This window comes from Clupea harengus, unplaced genomic scaffold (assembly GCF_900700415.2).
Source record: "Clupea harengus unplaced genomic scaffold, Ch_v2.0.2, whole genome shotgun sequence".
NCBI lineage: Eukaryota > Metazoa > Chordata > Actinopteri > Clupeiformes > Clupeidae > Clupea > Clupea harengus.
In genome coordinates this window covers 4,294-15,336 of record NW_024880443.1, presented here as the reverse complement: position 1 = coordinate 15,336, position 11,043 = coordinate 4,294, and the positions used below count along the sequence as shown (strand labels likewise).

Genomic DNA, 11,043 nt, shown 5'->3' with positions numbered 1-11,043 from the left:
CCTGAAATTATTCATTCTCTCCCTTTACTAATTGTCCCTGTCTTTATGTATGTATGTATGTGTGTGTGTGTGTGTGTGTCCTGTGTCGCCTCCATATATGCACGTGTGTGTTGAAGTGTGTCGTGTGTGCCAGTAAAATCTGACAATTATTATTATTATTATTATTATTTAAGAGTGAAGTTCATGATATCTGTGAGAGAGGCTCCCCAGGAGAACACCATTTCCTCAAACCTGAGTTCCTCAGTTCTTTCTGCTGCTCCAGAGGAACACGAGGAATAGATCCCAAATGTTACAGTCCACCCTACTATTCCAGATGCTCTGAAGTGCTTCGAGTTTGAATGTTCTTCGCCACTCAACCTCCGATCATTTCCAATTCTGGAATAGGAGTGAATTGGTAAGGCTGAATAGCATTTTGTGACAAGCTTACTTTCTTACATCATCACTCTCCACTGCGGGAGACTTGCATTGGAGCTATTTGACTGTCTTCACCTGAACCATTATGAAAAAAGCTTTTTAAAATAACATTCTGATTAATGAGGTCTATAATCTTGTGTTCTTTCTTCCATGTTGAAAGGTCAGACTTGCATGGATGGACACAATGTTGATAGCACTTCTATGAATAACAGTATATCGTATGAGGCCTTGTCTGAACTGAGCTACAGTCTTGTGACTGAGGTCTGGCCAGTGTTAATAGCATGCATGTTGCTGTGTACCTATAGTTTTATACATGTAGTAGGCACTTGCTCCTTTGTTGCTCAGAGAACTTCTTTCTTTTTGATGATACTAATGTTAACAAGGTGGGGTTTTAACTTGTGATTGAACTGAATATTGCCGTTTTCCTGTTGTGCATTGCATGAACTAAGTGCGTACATTGTTTTGTATCATCTTGCTCTGTAACCCATGTTCCTGGTTATGTACTCTGTCTTTGTCTTAGTAAGAGCAAATAGCTGAGACCAGACTCATTAGTATTCAAACGGCTTATGTTATGTAAAGATTCAGGTTCTCCTGTGGCATTTGAACTTCAAAAGGTGAAGGACAGGGGGGGGGGGGGGGAAGGAAGCTATCTGGGGGAAACCTCATAGGACCCATTCCCCCACAGAACACATGTCCATCCCTGACCGAAGATGGACAGTTCACTTCACTTGGTCCCCGGGCGCTTACAAGCTGCCCACTGCTCCTGGGGGGTCCTGGAGGAAGGACGGTCCAGGATGGGAAAAAAGCAGAGAATAAGTGTGTGTGTGTGTCCTGTGTCGCCTTCATATATGCATGTGTGTGTTCCAGTGTGTCGTGTGTGCCATTAAAACCTGACAATTATTATTATCACAGGTAAAATCCCCCCTTGTCTCCCTGTCCTGCCATAGACTTCTGCCATATCACCCCTCCTCCGGTATTCTCCCAACCTGACTGAATGGTATAAATGCCAATACCTTACCTTCTTAGGCCATTCTGTGAGCAACACCCTCAGGGTGTCTCACCGCTGAAATAAACTCCAAACTCCTGACTAGGTCTTCCAGCCCATGTTCATTAGATTATATCACTTGTAACCTTCAGTGACAAGGTCCAGATAGCAAAACAATAATAGGCATATCTAGAGTAGGGAATTACTTTGCCGATTGAAAAACATGAAAATGGGTTTAAAATTAAATGTATTTTTGGTGACAATAATATATATAATCAAGGTGGGCTGGTGTGATGGTCTGTGCCTGTTTGCAGTTCACTGAAAAACCTATAAACAAAAGAAAGTGTTTCACAGAATTAAAACAAATGTAAACCACACCTATCTTGGGCTATACTGTTGAAGAACATGATATATGTTTCTGATGTTTGAATGTTCCTCTCACCTGTACAGGATGTCCTGCGTCCCTCTCTTCCTGCCCTGCCTCACGTCGGATGGGATTAGTGCTTTGGCTGTGGCAGACTATAGCTTGCTTGAGTATCCTATTGGTAAGCACACCTTTTGCTTGCATTACCACCAAAACCTTCTTACCAGATGTCCAGGTAAGAAATCACTAACATTTGTAAATAAATGAAAGACAACAAGGATAACTGTGTCTTTTCTTGTCACTGTCTTGTTACACTGCTTCAGAGATGGGCAGTATTCTAATGAAATTTATTTAAAATACGTACTTAATAACTTTTGAGTTTACTGTATTTTGTATATATAAATAATCAGATGTAATTTTTAACAAAATACTTAAAATACTTAATCAAGTAGGTTATTTTATTCTCAAATAAGACAAGAATTTTCATCACTAGTCTTACTTTAGGCCTACTAGTCTTTGACCAGAGGAAATAAATCACGTGACACATCCTGTCCAGCGCGCACGTTGTGAAGTGCATGACCAGTTACGCAAGGAAGGAAGTTGCTTTGATGCTCGGTGCTAATTTCCTTCAGGTGGAGTATGTAGTAAAATGCACTATCATCAGATATTGCTCACTGATTGTCATTATAGAACAGAAGAATATAGCAATTCAAACAGCTGACTGTGCCCTGGAACTTGCGAATGTACTGATAACGTCACGGTCATGCTCAGACAGTGGTGTCTTGTGGTCTTCATTGGCGAGGAATCAGGCTAGCTACTTTTGTTATAAAAACAAAGTTACTTTGGAACAGCTACATTTTAAGGCGTTTTTATAGCTTAATCTTCATGGTTAGCTAAATACTTATGGATAAGGATAAAAAAAAATTTATTACTGAATTAGTTGAAAAAACAACTAGGATTATAGTGTTAAGGGGTACATGGAGGAGAATATATTGTTTTATAAATTGCTTAGGGGTTGGGAAATCACTAATTTTTTAATACTAAATACTTATACTTAATTTACTATAATGGCACTGTTCAGTGTCTCTTGCACTTGAAATGATTGCTTGTAAAGTTGGAACTCTAGGAGTAGTTTACGTTGTTTAAGTCTGGCCCCGTCAGATGGCGCTGTTGTGTAAATGGTGGTTTCCCTCGGTGTAGGTTGATCTGGTTAATTTAACACAATAGTGGCGGTGGCGTATTCAAGTTTATCACCTTATTAACGTTTCGTGAATATTGTTATTTATAATTAAATTAGTTCACAAACGGTTTTCTTTTTTTTACTTTTACTTGTCTTTCTGCCCGATATTTGTGACAATGGCCCTAGTCGCCTTCAATTGGTTGTCCCGATGCTCTTGTTTTAAAATAGCTGTCCTCGCCTGGACCTCTCGGGTTGGCTGTGTATCAAAGCCCTCTGGCAACTTTTCGATTCCATGTCTATTAAGATCCATAGTTACAGCGTGTAGTCTTCTCAGTTAGCTGTTACAGATTGCTCCACCAACTATAAAATGTGTTCCGCTGGCCTTCCGGGATTCGTTTTTTTTTTTCTGCTATCAGGGGAACATATGGACCAAATAAGGACATTGTCAATCTCAAAGGGGCTAAAAATCAGGGATATGGTGAAATGACATAGGCCTGTTTGATCTGTTTATCTGTATCTTATTGACATTTGAATTAGCATGAATACTATACTATATTTAAACATATACACATTTGCCTAAATGCAGCTATATAATTATTTAACACCTACGTAATTGATTAAGGTATTTTCTTAATTTGATTGTTGTTACTTTTGTTTTTAAAGAGTCACATATTACTTGGTCCAGTTTGGTGCTTATATACAACTTTGTTTGCATTGAGTAGGTGAACTGGAAAGGAGAACTTCAGAAAGATGTTTTGTTTTTTCTTCAGACTACAGGGCAACAATGCCTAAAGCAGCAGCTTTTTTTTTTTTTTCACTACCACGGCACTTTTCAAGCAGGTCGGGGGCGGTTGTGAACGTCGCCTGATTGCACTCAGAATACATGGGGAGGGTTTCTGGGGCCCCTGTCATTGTTGGCCTAACGAGGGGGGTGGCCTGGTGGAGTGTGAGAGAGAGACTGGAAACTGCATTCTCCCTGACCACTTGTCAGCACATATCCATCAGTGTTTAAGCCTTAATGGGTTTCCTGGGAGCATTTTGTGATCATTTAGACAGTGGAACACAGAAAGGGGCTATGGATAAAAAACAAAATTGCTTAAAATTCATACCAGACTCACGTGTTAATAAATAATGACCCATCTTTCATTCAGAATTATTTATTTTACTTTATATTCACAGTTAAATGTTTGCTTTAATCAAACATGAAAAGATTTTTTTTTTTTTGATGAACTACTATGGGCATATATGTCTACATTTTCTTCTGTATTCTACAGACTAAGTTTAAACTAGCAAGGGATCCAGATTTGACATAATACATGCATTGTCGAGTGCAAAAAGTCCTGATAGTCTCTACCTTTTGACTCATTGTCCCTTCTATGTGGCATAATTGAGGTAAACCATTGAGTTTAATTCATAGAATTCCTTGTATTATAACGTGAAAAAGCATAATGCATTGTGATACTTTCCATGTATGGATTGCCCCACAAAAAAAAGGCAATCTGTAGGGGACAATAATCAGATAATACAAAAAAAAAAAAAACATGAAATCCTATGGGCTTAGTATCTGACCTCAACTCTCTTGTCATTGTGCCATTCCTTTTGTAAGTCCAAATCCTGGAATAGGATCAGAATCCATACATGACCCCTCACGCATGGCTGCACCCATAACCTTAGTCAGCAGTGTTGAAGCATGCCCTTAACCTGACATTGATGCACAACACGTGCTCTAACTTCCCACATGCTAACATGACGAGGCCAACTCGGGCGCTCTCTCACTATTCTCAGTCAGCTACAGCGGCAGGACTTGACAATCATGTTGGAGAGGTGCTCCACTTTAGGGTTGCGGCCAGAGAAGTAGAGGATGGTGAGGGGCTCCATCTCCTGGGGTACACAGCAGGGCGAGATGGAGGCATCTGGATTCAGCGTCTGGTACAGACTCAGCAGCTGTTGGTATTTTAAGAGAAGAAAAGGTTTAAGCCAGGGATAGACCAGTGTCACAACGATTTTAGTCACAGGCTTAACCTTTAACCAGAACCTGTTGCCTAAAGCTCAAACCTTGGATCAGTGAGCCATGTGGTGGTCACCTACGTAGCGTCACTAATTAATAAAGACATTTCAGTCATTTGTCTACATCTACATCTGCACATCACCTGTTCCAGTTGTTAAAGTGACACAAACCTCTGCTTTGCTGCCATGTTAATTTAGTTGTACACTGTTTGTGATGGGAAGGAGAAGGCAGACGAGAAATAGCAGACATTAATATAGTTCTAGAAGTAGTGTCCTTACCGTACTATGTGTAGCGTCAGAGCTCTGCATGTAGGGGCAAGGCCCAGAGCAGTAGTTGGCATAGTAACCCTTGGGTTCATGTATCCACCTCCAGTCCAAGTCCCGGCGGAAGTCGATGTAGAGTGAGCGGACGCAGCAGTTCTCCTCATAGTTACTGATGGAGCAGTTGGAACCCCAGGGAGAAAAAGAAATGGGCAGCAAGAATAAGGAAGAATTTTAAAATCCTTTGAAGGTTCATGAGCTGGTAGAGAATAGAAGGTCACTGATCATTTCAGGTCAGGCACTCATGTGAAGAACCCTCAAAGAACATTTCATGCAGGGTTCTTCACAGAGAAAAGCACTTAAAAAAATCCATCAAGATCAGGAGTAGTAATGAAAAATACGTCCATCCATGACAATGGGTTAGTAGGCTATGTAGTATTCTGAGTAAATGTAAAACATTCGCATCTTTTATATAAAAACTGCCTAAACAATTCTTTAACACAGACCGTTAGAAAGGCTGTTTATCAGAGGGAAATGATTCATTATTGCGTTTCCTTATTAGGGAGAGGCCTACGAGAAACAGTAGTTGGTATCCAGTGTCCGTTTGCGGCGGTGATTTGGTTTTGTGCTGGAATGATGGGGCGGCAGCATCATCAGGATCAAATGAGGCAGACTCTCCTCTTTCTGCTTCTTCAGTCTCCCCAGGTCCCCCCGCCTCTTCTCCTCCCTGCCCACCACTCCTACAGGAGACAGCAAACACAAATCAGCCATACATCATGTGTCCATAGTCGCTGCTTCCCTATAGGTCCAAAACCTATACAAATGGAGCTCTTGCACCTATACTGAGGCTACGAATACTAAAGGAATACAGACACTTTCCCTGTGTATGTGTGTCACTGTAAGTAAGAATAAAACTTTTGATAAATATTAGAATTAGAAGTATGACTCATTCAGGGCACAATGCAGTTCATTACATTTATGAATTCAGCAGGTACATATAGGGTGCAGAATTAATCATGTATGTCCTGGAATTTAACTCATTATCCCCTTTCCCTATGAACTGGGCAACAATACAAACAGAGCTAAATGCAGTGTAAAATACAGTGGCTCCCCAATAAAAAGGAGACTGCCAGGCATTACAAACACCAACCCCCACACATACACACACACACACAACACAACCACCCGCACACACACCATCAATGGTCACCCTACTCCTCTGCGGAAAGTGGTTTGATTACCTTTGAACTTTACTTCGAGTACTTCATCTTCGTTGTTGGTGACGTCATCATTAATGGACTGGCAAGGACAATGCACACCAATCTCTAAACCAAGATTGTTTTCTATGGATGAAAACAAGTGGAAGATGTTATGGTCAATGGATCTAATCTCAGAGCTAGGTTTGTATATTTGCAATAAGGAATAAGGGATGTATTGCATTGCATTGTAATATACTTCTGTATATTAGCAATAAGGAATTAAGATTGTGTCATGTGGTTAACTGTGATTTATGATCACTATATGATTTTACACCTGATTGCTGGATTGCTTCAGCTCTGCCACCTACCTGGGTGCATCAGCCAATCTCTAACCGTCTCTGTTACATCAAATGTGATCCACTCGGCAGCACCTTTAGTCTGGACATTTTTGCCTTCAATGTAGCGCCTGGTGGACCCATCTTTTTCACCCCTACGTCTCTGAGGAGCAAATAATCTGTATTAGTCCATAAATCTGACAACCATCCACATCAGACCGAGCACAAGGACACTATTTTTGCAGACTGATTGTGCTCTTAATTTAATTTTATACAAATAAGCGTCAATACTCATGTACTTTGCTGAAGCTGACAGGCTGAAAAATAGGCGGTAAAAATCACCTTGACATGCACCGCAGTTAGGATGCATAATGGATAGACATATGAGAAAATGAAACCATTCATGTTGCCTTCATCTGAGTACCTATACCTCTAAGAGTACTTCTAAGTATGCATGGCCTTATCTGTACTAGCCCTAACTTCATTGGTGCCTGCACTATCTATGCATTTCAATCTATGTGGTGTCTACCTATCTCTCATTCTACCCTGTTTCACTAGTCCTTTTGTCATTGCAGATCTTCAGCTGGACAGACCTGATAGAGCTCGATGCGCTGTTCACTCTGCCTGGCCCTAGGGTTTGGTTCACGCAGAAGCCGAAACTTGGCACGGAACAGGCTGCTGGCATTCCTCTCAAGGGTTGTAACACTGAAACGGAAAAATCTGGAATTTTCCTTCGGACAATCATGAACGCCACCTGCAATAAGTGGAACAACAATTAAATGGCATTGCCACAATGCACCGTAAGCTGTATACTTGACACCTCATCCTGATGTGATATACCTTTTTTAATTATTTGTAAAACACAAAAATAAAATGATTTGTATTCATTTGAATCACTATTTAGTCATGAATCTCATGTTCAGTTTTCAAACATCAAGCTGACTAATATTTACTTACATTACGAATATTTAAACACTCGAATCTCAAAGCAATTAGTTTGAAGAGCTATATGAGCTGGAATATTACAACTAAGTCAAAGTCATTGTTTAAACTTAGAATACTAATCATCTTTTCAGCATCTTTTGCTCAAGCAAACACATGAACCATTTGAATAAGCCTGTGCAACACTAACATAGCGAGACAAATGCCTATACCAACACCACCTTGAGGTCAACCCTTCCTCTGCATTAAGCACAAGGAATCCTTGTAGTTTTGTTTGCATTCATGAACCCTCTGAGCTGAATCTTATCCCTTTTTCACTATGGCAGCCCCACTATCTCCCTGAGTTCGCTCTCACAAACAAAATCAACAGTCCATTATGATAATATATTCTAGATTGAATAGCCTAATTGTATACCTGCAATAAACGTAATCCCCCACAAAAGAAGAAAAGTCATTCTTACAAATCAACTGGCTTTTATATTGCGCTTTCATAATTTCTGACATGGCTTCGACAGGTTGTTAAAACCTAATGTAATTTAATATAACTTGCTGTTAACTTGGAGGTGTTTATTTAGCCAACGCTGACTGAGGCCTCATTAACAAAAGCTCTGAACGCACCACATCTGATATTTAGGTATTGATTGCTTACGTAAGAATGGAGATGAAGAGATCTGTTATTTATCTGACGCAGCCATTACATAATGCCAAGCATACAAGTAAAGTCTATTTTGAGTTGCTAAGTAGAACAGTTTTTATGCAACTCATTTATGCAACTAATTACCTCGAATGAACATTACACTATGTAGGCTATTTCACATTCAAGTTTGTGTGGTTAAATAAGAAGATTTGAAATTACACTTGACATAAGAATACATTATTACATTGTCCAATGGCATTTGATGGACTAGAAAGTGTTACCATACCGCCAACCGAGAGAACACTACAGGCTTTGTTTGGCCGTAGAACAAATATTTTATTATATAGCCTACACTGAGGACAAAACAGTTTAAAATCTTCTGTGTATACACACCTATGCTATAAGAGTGAGAATGCTGGTAGATCTGTTACATAAGACCGTGCGTGAATTTCGCATTAAAGTAGGCCTACGGTCCAGAATACAAATTTACCGTTTTCTATCAGTTCGTCCATCATGTTGACTTTGAGGACTTCCTTGGCATAGTAGTCATCTTCTGGGTTCGTACTGCCGCAGTTGTGCTGTCGCTCCTTAATAAGTTCCTGTAGAAGTTTTTTGGTGCTGTTGAAGAGCGCTTGAAATTGCAGCGGCACCTCATTGGAAACAAGTTCGTCTGGGGGGCTGCTAAGTCGCAGCTTACTTAGGATCTGTCCTCGCACTGCGTCCACTCTTTTCCTCCTCAGGTGATCGAGTTCCAATTTCGTACATGCGGACGGAGAGTGATCCGTTATTACATGCCTTAAAAGTGTGAAAACCCAAAGCACCTGTATCAGATACATCCTGGTTTTTAAGGATAGGCTACGTATGGTCCCCGAAGCGGATAGATCTCTGCGATCTCCAACGTGGCACGTGAAAGGAATTTGATGGTGATGGGTCACTCATCGTTTTATTCAGTAGCCTACATGGGAATCCAGGTGTTTAAAATACTCGGCATTTTTTTTTTGCTTAATTGTTCTGTCACCCCTGGACCTTCTCTGACCAGGACGCCGCATATGCCCTATCTGTCGCCCCTCCGAATTAGCTTCTACTTATTACTTCCACTTATCCAAGAACCTTAATTGCCCGTTATGTTCGTATCCTTGCAGGTGGTAACAGGACAGGAGGGGCTATACTCAAGCTAACGTCATGACACAAGCGCGCGTTCACGTGAATATGATGCGGTTTTGCTCATGACTGATGATTCTACAGAGTGACTTTGCTAATTACTCCTGAGACAATCGAGCCTCCTCCTAAATAAGGATTTGCCTATAAACTTGCCGTTTGACAGTACAATACAATCTTAACTTGACCTGGTTTAAGTTATTTTTTTCCCCCACAGAAAAAAAAACCAACTGATGGCAGCTGAGTGCCACCGAGTCATTTCCATTTCAGCTCATGAGGTTCACATTAGGCTTACCATGCCTTTTTGTGACTACACATTTCCAACACTGCGGTAAAACATCTGCATATTTGGAAGACTACGATTCATTTGTAAATATAAACTCTACTGAATATGAATATATACGTGTAACAAATATAGCCTATGATCAATCCATCTTCACTGTCATTCACCATCAGGGTTTCACATCCGCGAAAACTTTTATGATTTTGTGAAGAGAACTATTTTCAAGACATTTAATTACCACACATACACTCATCCTTTGTCATCAATGGAAGATCTATGTCCTAACTTTGAAGACTTTTCTTTGGGTCAGCTACTGGAATATTCCGCTCTGTGCCCTCGTGTTTATTGCTATGTTGCACCATCTAGAGTTCAACAAGAAGAAGATCATGCACTTCCTCAGAGTGTCTAATATTCTACTTCTGATTATGGTATACAAGAACACGACAATTACCTAAATCTCTCTACCGATGTGCCTGTAAGGTCATGTACTTTGTCAATCTGCTCTGTATATTTTAAATGTACAATGTGCAGTTAAATCTCTGCTAACACGTTGAGCTGATGCATGCACTTCACACAGCAAAAAAAACAAAACAGAAACCGATCAGTAAAAAGAGGGCTGTAATACAGTTCTGGAAAACATTTAAGACGCCAGACTATCTATAGGTATATAGGTACATTTCTCATCATTTTTTTTTTTTTGTCATTTAGAGCAGAAAATGACAACTGGTCAATATAACAAGAAGATGCAGTGTTTTCAGGCCTTGAATAATGCAAAGAAAACACAACTGTATTCATTTTTAAACCATTAAATACTAATGTTTTAAGGTAGGAAGAGTTCGGATATCAATATTTGGTGGAATAACCCTGATCTTCAATCACAGCTTTCATGCATCTTGGCATGTGGTCCTTCACGTGTTGGGTGACATTATGCCACTCCTAGTGCAAAACGTCAAGCAGCTCAGCTTTGTTTGATGGCTTGTGGCCATCCATCTTCCTCTTGATTACATTCCAGAGGTATTCAATGAGGTTTCGGTCTGGACTGGGTCTTGATCTGGTGGTCCTCCATCCACACCTTGATTGACTTAGTTGAGTGACATGGAGCATTTCCTGAGTTGAAAAAAAAAACAATCCTGGCAGTTATAGGGGAACATTGTCAGAGCAGAGGAAAGCAAGTTGTTTCCCAGGATAACCTTGTATGTGGATTAATTAATGTGTCCTTCACAGAGACAAATCTGCCTGATTCCAGCCTTGCTGAAGCACACCCAGCTGAAAGCTGGA

The 11,043-nt window shown here is 40.3% G+C and overlaps 1 protein-coding gene across 1 annotated transcript; it reads right to left on the bottom strand.

Annotated features, from left to right (window-relative positions):
• Nucleotides 1–4,348: 4,348 nt before the first annotated feature.
• Nucleotides 4,349–9,491, bottom strand: LOC122132153 (transforming growth factor beta-3 proprotein-like). Its single transcript, XM_042706956.1, has 7 exons — nucleotides 8,815–9,491; nucleotides 7,339–7,499; nucleotides 6,779–6,908; nucleotides 6,453–6,554; nucleotides 5,786–5,951; nucleotides 5,230–5,383; nucleotides 4,349–4,887 (listed from the first exon to the last, which is right to left on the bottom strand). Exons 1-7 carry the CDS (start codon nucleotides 9,158–9,160, stop codon nucleotides 4,729–4,731), a joined length of 1,218 nt encoding a protein of 405 aa, XP_042562890.1. The 5' UTR covers nucleotides 9,161–9,491; the 3' UTR covers nucleotides 4,349–4,728.
• Nucleotides 9,492–11,043: the final 1,552 nt, after the last annotated feature.

What these genes read in the sequence shown, in the direction of transcription:
- LOC122132153 (XM_042706956.1), bottom strand. Translation starts at nt 9,160, where the DNA reads ATGTATCTGATACAGGTGCTTTGGGTTTTCACACTTTTAAGGCATGTA. An exon ending in AGCGCATCGAGCTCTATCAG is followed by an intron (nt 6,909 to 7,338) that starts GTCTGTCCAGCT and finishes TTTGCTCCTCAG; the next exon opens with AGACGTAGGGGTGAAAAAGA. An exon ending in GATACCAACTACTGTTTCTC is followed by an intron (nt 5,384 to 5,785) that starts GTAGGCCTCTCC and finishes CTGCTCCATCAG; the next exon opens with TAACTATGAGGAGAACTGCT.